Source organism: Lytechinus variegatus, chromosome 14 (assembly GCF_018143015.1).
Source record: "Lytechinus variegatus isolate NC3 chromosome 14, Lvar_3.0, whole genome shotgun sequence".
Lineage (NCBI taxonomy): Eukaryota > Metazoa > Echinodermata > Echinoidea > Temnopleuroida > Toxopneustidae > Lytechinus > Lytechinus variegatus.
The window spans coordinates 18,759,290-18,772,934 of record NC_054753.1 but is presented as its reverse complement, the minus strand read 5'-3'; the positions used below and the strand labels follow the sequence as shown (position 1 = coordinate 18,772,934).

Here is a 13,645-nt window from a genome sequence, read left to right as displayed (position 1 = left end):
ATGTATATGTTTGTTGTTATGCTTACACTGTAAAAACTGCGGTGTTAAAACTGACACCAATTGGTGTTAATAGATGACCACGTCCTGAGGTGTTTGAATTACACCATAGAGATTAACGTAACACCAAAGAGTGTAAATGTAATAACAAAAGGTGTTGTAATAACACCTATAGGTGTAAAACTATATACCACCATATACCACCAATTTAACACCGGGGTAAAATAACTGGTGTGGTCCTATATGTACACCGGTTAACACAACAGTTTTTGCTGTGTATTATCTGAAAATGAAAATAAAATGAAATAGAATTGAAATGAAATGAATAATGAGGTACGATGTCACAAGCCCGTTAATAATTTCCTTTTATTGGTACTCATGATATATTTTTCCAGATGTAATGTTTTATCATGACACGTCGGTCTATTGGCATGATCAAAATGAATTTAACTAAAAGTACTCTATAACACACAGTGTGCAGTGCATACACTCGTCTTGTTATTGCACGCGTATAATTGTTTTTTTTTTCTGATTGAATGAGATATTGCGCTAGCTTCGATGGCATTTTCAACCTTTTTCATTTCCTTTCTTTTCTTTTTTTTGTAAGCACAAGTCTACAGTACAAAGTCCAGTTCTAGAAAACCTCAAATGCTGCATAATGTTCTACACATGACAGAACCAAACAGGAACAAACTTTATAAGGACGGCAAATTATTTTTGAAGGCAATGGACAATATTAAAGGGGAATCCAGCCTTGGTCATAAAATGGTGTGTTGGAAAGGAGAAAAATAAATAAAACAGAATGGTGAAAAGTTTTAATTAAATCGGACCAGCAATAAAAAAGTTATGGCTTTTTTTAATTGAGATCCCTAAGAATGTTAGACTATGTGGATTTCAAATTGGCAACTGGGTAAGTAAATTATGACAAAGGGCAACTTTCCCATAGGCCATGTAATTAATTATCAGGGATTTGCGTTTTTCTCCTTGGTTCTTATTCCCTTGGAGCAGTAATCTTGGTAGAATATTGTTTTATGTCCTCATGAAATAAGAAATATTATTTGAAATAAAACTTGAATAAAACAACATTTTGCCATTTGATGTATTGGAGTACATGAAAGAGTCGTCCTTGCTTTACATCACTATGGCATCACATGTGCAGCCAATTTGAAGTCTCCATGTGTATAGTAATTATTATAGTAATCATTATTGACAACTTTTATATATTCATATTAATTCTAATTGTTTGTCCGATATTATTCAAGTTTAAACCTATCGACTTGTCTGATTTTTCTTTTTATTTGGGTTGGATTCCCCTTTAACAGCGAATACAGGGGCGGGTCCAGGGTGGTGACGGCCGAGCTTTGCCCACAAAGAAAGTTTTTATTGTTTATTGTTTGCTCGTCTTTTTTTTCGGGGGGGGGGGGCTGCTTATTATGGTTATCTTCAACGGCAAGCATTTAGGCCTGAAATGGGGGGGGGGCTACCCCTGACAGAAATTTGACGGCCTTTATGCATTTTTTTTCATGACAAAGTGCTTGCTTTACGAATTGTGACTTTTTTTGTCCCTAGTCCTGGCGAGATTTTACGCCTATTATGGCGCCTTATTATGACGCCCTTTTGCAAGCACCATTGCCCTATACAAAAGTATTTATGAATAGCGTTTTCACTGATTAGTTCCATTGTTTTCTTTGGCATACACGATATCTTTTTATTCCTTTATCGGTGTTTATTCTCTTGCTTTTGGCTAACATAATGGTTGATTGATTAGTGATTACCTTTTGATTAAGTAGTCATTAACCATGTTAACATTGATTGTTTGGTTTGCCGATATATTCTCACCAAATTGCATTCGATCTCGATCGACATTGATAACCACTTTTATATTGGTTTGGTCGTTAACTTTATTATGTTTCGATCTGTCTCTCTATAAATAATCATCTCCGATTTTGATTGAAGCATCTGTAAACATACACAGAGGGGAATATGACAGATATCAACCAGTCGGTGCTCGGCATATCGGAGTGATGATCCCACAATTATTGTACTCGAATGTGATACTTGTAATATTGTTCACGAGCATACTTGAATCCACCAAGCACATATAGGCACAGTGTCAGCCGAATGTGAACCATTCGCACTTTGTCCATAGCATCGATAACTGCAATTTTGTTTGAAGCTGGTCAGTCCTGAACCCCATTCTTTGGACCTATCTGTCTTACGTTTGGGATGTCATCAGTGTCGACACTATCGTCATCATCTCGAAGACGTCGATGACCTGTTCTTTTACGAAATTCGTCATTCCGTTGTTGATTTTATTCTTACTGTAAGAAGGTAATTCATGATTCTAAACTGTTAATTTGGTTTTGACAAGGAAAAGGGATAAAAAAAGGGGGGGGGGGTCACGACAAAATGAAGGTCATTTTCGTTATATATTCACATTTTTACACATCTTCCAGAATACCTGGGGTGGAGTGCCTGTGGAGAATAATACACGCAGCACCCCCAAGGATTTTTTTTTTTTGGGGGGGGGGGTGCTTCAGCACTCCCTGTACCCCCGCTTCTCAGGGTCGTGCAAATAGCTGCGTTATTTTGACAAAAATCATAAGTTCGAATTGAATCTAAACCCTTTGTAAGAAGCGACATCGATATTCACTGGTCTTGTAATGATTAATAGTAGGCCAATCCTTTTTTTTTGAGAGGGTGTGGTGGGGTCAGGGGTTCATTCTTCATTTATTTTGTTAAAATTTGTTTGTATTGTTTTTGCATTATTAAATTGAATTGAAAATTTCGGTTAATATAATTTATTTACGTTGAAGTTATCCACAATTTTACAAGCTTTGCTTTTTAGTGGATCCCCTCATTTCCATATCCATTTATGCTCTATATTATACTGGTTTTTTTTACGAAGTAAGAATGCCCTTCTGTAAAATTGTATTTGATTTGTATTGTTTTATACTACTTTGTATTATGTTTTGAATGGAAATGAAATAAAAGAATTGAAAAAAAAAGTTACTAAATATTTTTACCGATGTAGGCCTACCGAACACTAACAACTTTCTCATTTGCACTGGGACAAAATATTGTCTGGATCTGATATAAAAAGTGAATGGATACATGGGATGTATTATATGTGAGGGAGGGGGGGGGGGTTGGCTGTAACGGAAAATGAGGCATGATAATCTATGCCATGTTGATTTTATGTGATCTTAAATACAATTTCTCTTCAGATATATATTTTTAAATAACTATAATATAAACGATCTGACCGGACAGGCCTATTATCAATTCTGCATTTTTTTTAGAACTGGTATGATATAGGCCTACATACCTAGCCACTAAACCGTCTCTGTGGTCTAGTAGTTAAGGCCGCGGCGTTCAAAGCTGGGGCCCGCGGGTTCGATTCCCGGCAGATATTTTTTGGCATCACCATTTTTTTCCAAAGGGCAGATAGCTCTGAGGAGCCTTGATTGAGCTACGCCTATACCATTGTTCTCTTCATTGATTTCTTTCACAACATATTTAAATAAAAGAGTTGCCAAAGCTGTTGTAAATGTATGATTCCCCACGTAATAGCACCCTTTTATGAAAACGCGCTATTAATGAATTTGAATTATGTCGTTTTCATAATTTATGGACGTATAGGCCTATAATAATATAGGTATATTTGCATATCCTTATGCCTATAATTAGGCCTATGATGTGCAGGTTTACATAGCCTACATAATGCTCAATTAGCAATATTGTATGAAAGACGCCCTTGAGAAAATACATCTATTGACATTGAAACATGATAATATTTATGTGCCAAAAGGATGTATTTGCTCAGAGGAGTTTCGGTCAAAACGTCGTTAGAATCAGCTAAAAGGGGAAGTTCTCTGCGAATTTCGCAATATAAAGTCCAAATAACGAGGAGAAGCGCTAGCTTTCGTCTGAATCATGTAATTTGAATAAACTTACCCACCCATACTTTTGTATTGTGCTTATTTCAAAGCAAGTTTACTATAGGGGGTCGGATTGGGGTTATAAAATGACAGACAAAACACAAACTGAATTTCTGCTATTTTCTATTCATCATGCATTGTAGTATAGCTATCAGAGGATTGGTTGCAAAAACGGACAATAAATGCCAGAAAAAAAATGCAAAGATATGAGTCACTGTCCCTTCAAACATTTTAAACGGAAAATAGAGTATAACAAACACAGGCAAAATCTTTAACAAGAACGTCCAATTTATTTTCCATTGCATTATAAGCATGATAAGGGAAACACACCAATATGAATTCTACAAGTACCGGTACATGAAATCATTCAGATTATGTCCTTGTATATGGCGCATAGGGCCTTTTTTCACACGTGTGTTACGGTCTTAATCTGTAAACTCCTGCTGTAGAGTAGTAAGATCGTAACACACTTGAGTCTTGAATCATCATTGTAATGATGATTCCTAATGTAATCATGACTGTGATTAGCGTTCGGGATTCTAATTGTGTTCTAGTTTGGTTTCACACATTGCTAAATATCGTCATTAGCCTTATTTTTCACTGGAATCATCATTCAAATTACGATTTTTTTACCGTGTGAAAGGGAGGATATAGTCTCGCGACGCTTTCGATTCTCACTGGCTTCAGCTCAGCAAACCTTTTACAACACACAGCCATTTCACATAACAAGTCCGCACCAGGGCCCCGTCTTACAAAGAGTTACGATTGATCCGATCAATCGTAACTCTATGGAAAGCCATTAGTGTAATATTTTTTTCTACGAAAAACTTGCACATTGTCCTCTGTATGCAAAGATAAGCGCAAGGAAAAAATGAATGCATAGATATACACCACAGTTAGAAAATATTTTGAACAAACATGAATAATATGTTGCTGGCCGTCCATAGTTGCGATTGATCGGATCAAACCCTTGTAAGACGGGGCCCAGGTACCCATTTACCTCACCTGGATGGACGGTAAAGCACAATGTTGTTCAATTTCTGTATGAAGGAAAGCTACGCCATGGCTGGGATTTGAACCCACGACCCACTGCTCCAAAGTCCGGAGACTAATCCACTGGGTCAAGTCGCTACTTAAAAGTGCAACTTGTCACCCCCTCCCCCTTTTTAAATGAGATATTTTTACCTCAAATCATATAAACCCTAACGGTTATTTTTTTAGTATTAAAAGAAATCACACATCATTTATGACCTGTAAATTTTGCGAAAGAAAGATACGTCATAATTGGGCGATATCAGATTTATTATTTGTATGAAGAAAGCCCAATGACCTCATGAGGCACCTTCGTTTATCATTATTTTACTTTCAAACAACCTTCCCAACTTGCCCTAATAAAAAAAAATAGCACACAACAATAGGCCTAAATGGTTCTACACGTACATATATATAGTACACGCATTGGTTGAATGTCCATGTCTTTGAATAACTGATTTCCATGAAATGCTGTGCCTTATTATACATAAGGCCTTTAGTCGACGAACTAATTGAAAAAAATAACAGCAACAAGAATTTGTTTTTACCAAGGCATCTTCACATCCAAAACAAATTATCTATATGCAGTTCAAACCATATTAGAGATCACTTATGACAGCTAGAGTAGTGAATAGAGTGGCAAAAAAGTTCAGCGCCCCCTCTCCTCTTCCAAATCCCACTATAGCGTACCTAAGGGGGGGAGACTGCCCCCCCTGAGGAGTCAAACTCATGCAGGGGACGTATCCCTCCCCCCCCTCCCTGACGAGTCACAGCTGATCCAGGGGACGCCCTTCAAAAAATAATAATATGTAATGTAAAAAAATGCAATGAAAATAGACGTGTGCCCCCTCTTTTTGAACCTGAAGATCCCCTTTTTTTTGCTTGTCAATTTTTTTCTGGTAAGAAATCCTCGATTTTTGATTGAAGACCCTTTTGGGTTTTTTTTTTTGCTTGTCCAATTTTTCGCGGACGAAATATCATCCAAAAAATTTGCCCCCTTTTGGAAAATCCTAGGTACGCCAGTGCCAGATCCCCACCCCACCGCACTCGCATTCTAGGGGCCCGTATACATGGTATACACAAAGCTTTACATTGATCGCAGAACATTTTTCTACGATTGATTGCATTGACTACAAGGTACAATCAATCGTTAAAATCAAGCGTGCGATCAATGGCTAACCTTTGTGTTACAGGACCCAAATCTTGGATACTGACAATCTTCTTTAATAGGCTACAAAACAAAATCCCATCTCGAGAAATGAAAGTCATGCAGCCAGTTTCGAGTACACTTTGGTGTGACAATATTAGGTCATCAAAACCTATTCCAAGAGTTTTCGAGTCTTTGTTTCCCACCAAACAGTGTAATCCTGATCAAATTAAGATAATTAGTTTTTGGTCACGATCGAAGTGGCTTCAGGAATTTTAAAGGAATCAAACGCTCCTAAAATAAAAGGACGAAACTAAAATATTGCAATTGCTCGTTTGCCATGATTTTTGAAAATTCAATTTTGGGTAATATCTTTTTAAAGAAATTTTCGATTCGATAATTAATGTTATAGCAAATAAGAAAAAGTGAATAAATCTCAAGATAACAGCCAGTCCAAAAACCAGTTCAATAAGAAATAAAGTAGGTAGATTGAATAAGATCGCTAATCAGATATTTCGGTGGTCATTTTTCTTTTTTATTCCATTAAAAATAACAATGAATATTGAACCTTATGAATAATAAAACATTATTAATAGAGACTCATAAAACAATTTTCCGAGTTATGATAAGTGAGACTCTTTTTTGCTTCCAGGATGTGCCTGCTACTTTCATCAAAGAATAATCTGGTTTCTAAAATGACTATATCTCCTTATTACTATTATTACCATAATCATTAATATTCATCGTAATTCGATTGTGTTGTCATTATCTTTATCCTTATTATTATAATTGATGTCATCACCATCAACATTAATTTATTTTCATTATCGAAATCATTATCACTATTACTATTATTGCCATCCTTATTAATGTTGTAACTTGCAAGTGTTTCGTTGTAACTTTTTCCCACTATACTCTAGTACCTTAAGATGGTCTTCAGTTTCAATAAACTTAAAAAAAAACTTTCGAAAACCTCAACACCTTCCTTCTAGGAAATCAATGGAATACTCTAAGTGCTAATTACAATAATGATAATGATAATAACAATAGTAATAATACTAATAGTAACAACAATAATAATGATAACAATAATCAAAATAATGATAATAATAGAAATAATAATAATGTTAATAATAATGATAACGATAATACTTGTGACTTATACAGCACCAATTATAGCCACTCTGTGGAGTACTCAAAGTGCATAAAGAAAGTAGGAAGCGAATGTTTTAAGAACATTATTGAAGGATGCATTATATTTGATTCTTCGGAAGGTCTATGCAATAGAATGAGGAACGCATGAGCAAAGGATCTTTCCACCTAGTTTTTGAACCACAGGCAAGCCAGATAGTGAAGAGCGTAGGGACTTAGATGGTATGTACACTGCAAAAACTCCGGTGTTGATTTAACACCAGCCCGGAATCTATATAAGTCCACACCAGAGTAGTATTGAAACAACATCAGTTTGGAATCAAAACAATGCTGTTTTAATGCTACGCCAAGACAATAATAATGAATTATTAAAGGCAACAATCAAGCGGAGTACAAGGTTACGTGTGGTTTATTGAGATCCGTCGCAGCCAAGAGGCCGATCACAATTAAGTATCGATATCACATAATTTACAACACGATTATTAAACAACATAACACATTGGCGCTAATTGGTGTTATATAAACACCTATCTGGTGTTAGACCAAAACCAAACTGGTGTTGTTTCAACACTTCTCTGGTGTGGATATATATAGATTCCAGGCTGGTGTTAAATCAACACCGGAGTTTTGCAAGGTAATAGTTGATGAACGGAAGATTGAATTTCTTTTCTGTTATCTCTCATTTCTTTCTTTTTTTACTGCAGGTTGGCTGTATGAGCAACAAGGACGACAAGAACCCGAATTGTTAAGCAACAAGGAGTCAGGATCAGCAACCAAATCACAAGTGAACAGCTAACGAGATTCACCGCTTACTGAAAGCAAGTTGAAATCACCATCCTGTAAAGATTGAATAAGACAGATAACAAAATGTGTAACATATGCTTCTTATGGGTAGTAATTGTGGTGGTACCAACATTGGTCTGTGGCAATAGTCGTCAACCAAATTTAACAGGAATACCGTGCAGTTACGAGCGATCTGACGAGGGTTTGAGGATCAAATGCTCCCATCGATCTCTAACAGCAGTACCAGGTAACTTGACCAAAGACGCCACTATTTTCGAGTTGAATGACAACCTCCTGTCCAAGCTGAGTAACAGATCATTCAGCGGTCTTCCAAACCTAGTTTCCTTGAATCTCCAGTCCAATATAGTGGGTGACAACATGGAGAAAGGGGTGTTTTGTTCGCTACCTAAGTTGAATGCCATAAACCTTGCCAACAATGGTATCACGTCTGTACCCTCCGGTCTCTTCTCGAAGAATAGGAGGCTACAGAAAGTCGATTTGGCGAATAACAAACTAAAATCTTTTCCAATCGATGTCTTGGAGTCTCTGGACACGTTACAATTTGTAGATGTGACAGACAACCTCATCACGAATCTGCACTTTCAAGGCTTAAAGACCAAAAATGTTTCGCTAATTTTCAATGCAAACAGACTCTCAGTGCTTCACGAAGATGATTTTCTGCCTCTTAATGATACTCGTATTGAATTTCTTTCATTCGCTGCTAATAATCTTTCATCTCTACAATCAAAGATATTTAGCCACCTTTCTGGTGTCCGAAAGCTGGCTTTAACTGCCAACCATTTCCGAAACTTCAGTTTACTTCCTTTCATCGGAATGACATCTTTGTGGAAACTTACCATGGAGAATAATGGCATTTCAACAATACTACCCTTAGCTTCATCCTTTAATGAATCACATCTATTGCCTCCAGTGAAAGTTCTTTACCTAGAAGGCAACAACATGTATACAATGCCTTCAGGTGCCTTCCGGGGATTGAACAAACTAACAGAACTACGTCTACAACAAAGTCGTATAAAAAAACTCCAAAACGACACCTTTGAAGGCCTGGATTCTTTAGAAATTTTGGACCTTACTGGTAATCCGATTTCATATGTGGCAAGTGATATGTTCACTTCATTTTGTCCAAAGCTTCGCTCTTTGATCCTGCCCACCAATCACCTGTCTCAACTCAACCCGACACAGTTTGCCGGGATTGAGACGCTAGGTAGACTGAACGTAGCGAGGGGTTGGATTCGGTATATAGTAATAAGACCAACCGGCTGGAGTCTGCCAGCCCTGCAGTCATTGGACATTTCCAACAACAGGATATCTAGGCTTAACAAGCACTCCTTCTACGGTATGACAAACCTAACTGTTCTCAACATTTCGAAAAACCCTATTAACATTCTAGAGAACTCGATCTTTGCCAGCAACGATAAACTCCAAATCTTACGCTTGGAATATCTCAAGGGCTTTGGCTCAGTGTGGACCCCTTTTACAAATCTCCAAAACTTAAATTCCTTGCACTTATCTCATACTCCAATAACACAACTAACATACAAGGTATTCACGGGCATATCCAACCTTCATACTTTAAAGATGGATGATTGTGCTTTATCCTTTGTCAGCTTCTGGGACCCCAAAATGAATGTTTCAGTCTTATCGAACCTTTCCACATTGAAGGAACTTTCCCTCAAAGACAACAACCTGAATGATTTATTACCAGGAACATTCCGTGGACTTCAAAACCTAGAGGGCTTAGAAATGCAACGTAGCAATATAAAAAGCCTCCATGAGGGCATCTTCATGAATCTTACAACCTTGGTGGACCTAAAATTGGACAGGAACTCGATCAAGGAATTGACATCCCAACACTTCAAAGAACTTACTTCATTGAAAATTATATCTATCAAAGGAAATGAAATCAAGGAGATACCTGTAGATTTATTCAGTGGAAACCCAAATCTAAACCAATTGACTATCTCACACAACCATTTGACAACGATTAAAGAAGGTACATTCCTTCCGAAGATAGCTCTCGACGTGTCTTACAATCCATTCGGTTGTTTCTGTGATTTGAAGTGGTTTGTTGATTGGATAAACATGAAGACAGTTGATACTCTCAACCCAGATCAGACCAACTGCTCCCAGGCTTCACTGGCCAAATTCAAGAATAAACCCATCCTAAAGTTTGACCCAAGCAGAGTCTGTGGACCGAAAGTAGTTGTTTATATCATCTCAACTTTCGTTATTGTTACCTGTACTGTTATGATAATCGTTGCATACCAGCGACGATGGTTGATCAACTACAAATGTTTCCACTTCAAGTTATTATTCATTGGCAAGACTGGTGACCGCGACGGACGCAACAGGCTCGATTACGAGAACGACGTCAATCTCGTGTTCGACGATGACGATGAGAAATGGGTCAGGGAAGTATTGAAGCCAGGAATTGAAGAGAGGCTGCTTAATTTCGACAGGATTGTTTGCGGGGATGACGATCTACCGCTTGGCATGTTCTACATCGATGCCATAACTGAAGTCATTGAAAATAGTTTTAAAACCATCCTCATCGTGAGTAATCGCGCGGTGGACAATCACGATTTCATCAGCAAGCTTCGCCTCGCCGTCGATCACATGAACGAGGTCCAGTTGGAAAAGACTATTCTCGTATTCAAGGAGGATATACCTGATGGTCATTTGCCATATCTAGTCCGTCTATTCCTGAGCAAGAATAAACCCCACTTACGATGGTCAGAAGATGAATACGGACAGAGACTCATGTGGGAGAAACTTGTCCAAGAACTGGAATGGAACAAGAAGATGAATGATGTATTGCCGATATAGAAATAGATATAAATTCTTTAAATTTGATCATAATTGCGCTAACCATAATGGCCCGTATTCTGAAGTCAGGTTTAACTTAGACCATGGTCTGACTCTGTGCTAAAATTATGGGAAGCCAAAATAATCAAATTTTTTATTACATTGTACGTTTCTTATGTTTACTGTGCTCTTCCTGATTCATTAATGGTGAAGAAAATCATCTGCTTATACTTCAAAGACAATTATGAACGATTTCAGAGTCAAATGAGCTGAAATATGATATCTCTACTGTTAGTAATGTATGTAACAATTGGCTATCCATAGTTAAACCACAACTTTAAACCCGAGTTTGAGTTAAACCCGACTTCAGAATACGGGCCTATAAGTCACAAATTCCACAGATCGGAGACCCGGCACTGGACATTTTGATAGACACGTGAAAGACCAAAAAGGAATTTCTGAGGCCCGTCTTACAAAGACTTGCAATTCATCCAAACAATTGCAACTATGGAAAGCAAGCAAAGTCAACATCTAAAATACATGTTTGCTCAATTTTTTTTCTATACACAACACAAAAAGTAAGCCCCCCCTTAAACAAACATCAATAATTTCCGAACCAATGCGAAATTTTTAATATATTTTTACATGAGCGTGTAGGTAATTTGATAAGCTACCCTCTGAGTAAATGTTGTGGACGTATTTTGCGTCATGCTTTAGTGAGTACCTTCAGAAGGCGAAAATGTCACTTTTCAAAAGTCACAAGCCAAATATCATGACTTTGATTCCATTTTAATGGAACTAATTCCACATTCTCATCATGAAAACTAGTCAGAAGGCTATTTCACGGTTGAATAAACACAATGAAAGAAAATGATGACACTTATATTTGTAAAGAGTATCTTCAACAATATTCATCGTTTCACGGTTTATGAACATTTATTGAAAACAAAAAATACGATTTTCAAATACCATAGGCAAGTATTTGTTCATTTTGGTAACTGAAAATGATCTTTTCCCAACTTTTTCGTTATGTTCACGGCCATTTAACATGCTTCAATAATTCAAAGGCGTTTGATTAAACATTCACGCTTGAATGTGATTAGCTCTTTTTTTACGTTATTAGAAAAAATGCAATTTGTAACTATGGATATCTGTCACAAACCTTGCATAGTTCATTTGATTTGATTTTTATGAAAATCCCGATGTTTAATGCATCAGTGAGCACACATTATTCGAAAATTATGAAAAAAGGGAGAAGAAAGTTCAAGGCCTTGGCCCCAGTCTGTGCCGTGTTGAATGGTTATTTTGATGTGCGCTCCTTTTGGATAGTGTTACTCCGAAGTCATGTGCGAAGTTTCATGAAATAACTGTTGGCAGAAGTAACAAAAACCGTCCATAAAACAAACCCTGATTTCATATTTGTGAAAATTTTGACTTCTTCTCCCATAAACTTGTGTACATTATGGGTGCATATGTTTAAGTAACCCCTTATTCAATATTTGGCCGTAATGTTTTTCAACATGACTTCATGAATGATAATCTGGAAGTTATATCCCTTGAAATTGACATTCCAAATCAGAAACCTTTTATTGCAATCTACTGGTCATGCTGGTATAGACCTCCGAATTCGCCAACTGTTGTTTTCGATGACATGGAAGACGTTATTCAGCGTGTTGAAGCGAAATCATATGAATATGTTTTATTTGGTGATTTCAACAGTGATCTACTGAAAACACCACTTGCGAATCATACAAATCGCTTGTTACACATTACAAATGATTATGATTTAAACAGTTTGTGGAAAAACCCACTCGAGTTACGTCAGCAACTACAACATTAATTGATGTTTTCTATTCATCAAACCATAGTAAGATCATTTATTGTGATGTTGTCCCGATATGTCTCAGTGATCACTATATGGTTTTATCTGTGTATGGAAAATGTCGCTCTCCTCCAGGTAATCATAAGTTTATTTACAGTCGAAATCTGAAGCAAATTGATATGAATGATTTTAAAAATGATTTGAGTCAAATAAACTGGAATGATGTTCTTGTAGAAAATGATGTTGATACTGCATATGAGGCATTTGAAATTAATCTGAACCGCATTCTTGACAAACACGCACCACTTAGAAAGAAACGAGTTCGAAATAGAGAAACACCATGGATGAATGCAGATATATTAAAGAAAATGTGAAAGAGATAAAATGAAAAGTAGAGCAAAGGAAACAAAGACCGAAGATCATTGGAGCATGTACAGGAAGCTTCGTAATCAAGTGACATCGGTGATCAGAAAGGCAAAACGCCCTTACATCCGTAAAGCTATTATTAAGAATCATGGAAATTCATCAGCGTTGTGGAAATCACTTAGATATCTTTTGCCGAGTAAAAGACGAGGAAAACTATCAACAAGCTCGTTGATTTTGGGAAGTGAGATCACTGGATATAAAAACATTGCTACTTGTTTAAATACATTTTTTTCTACTGTAGCAATGCGGAAAAGGGGAAACACTCAGTTTGGAAATGATATGGAACAATTTATGAAACAAGCTTCCATGTCTCTTTCATTTTGATACAATATCAGATGTTGATTTAAGGAAATGCATTATGTCTATCTCTTCAAATAAGGCTACAGGATTTGATCAAATTCCAGCATGCATCATTAAAGACTCTGTTAAATATATTTTAATGCCATTGTTGCATGTAATTAATTTATCTTTAACCCAGGGTAAATTTCCACATCAATGGAAAATAGCTCGAGTTACGCC

The 13,645-nt window shown here is 36.8% G+C and overlaps 1 protein-coding gene across 1 annotated transcript; it reads left to right on the top strand.

Moving 5' to 3' along the window:
• The first annotated feature begins 1,925 nt into the window (after window positions 1–1,925).
• Window positions 1,926–10,938, top strand: LOC121427217 (slit homolog 1 protein-like). Its single transcript, XM_041623501.1, has 2 exons — window positions 1,926–2,328; window positions 7,974–10,938. The coding sequence occupies exon 2, from the start codon at window positions 8,137–8,139 to the stop codon at window positions 10,897–10,899; it is 2,763 nt and encodes a 920-aa protein (XP_041479435.1). The 5' UTR covers window positions 1,926–2,328; window positions 7,974–8,136; the 3' UTR covers window positions 10,900–10,938.
• Window positions 10,939–13,645: the final 2,707 nt, after the last annotated feature.

Coding starts and splice junctions, on each gene's coding strand:
- LOC121427217 (XM_041623501.1), top strand. CDS start 8,137: ATGTGTAACATATGCTTCTTATGGGTAGTAATTGTGGTGGTACCAACA.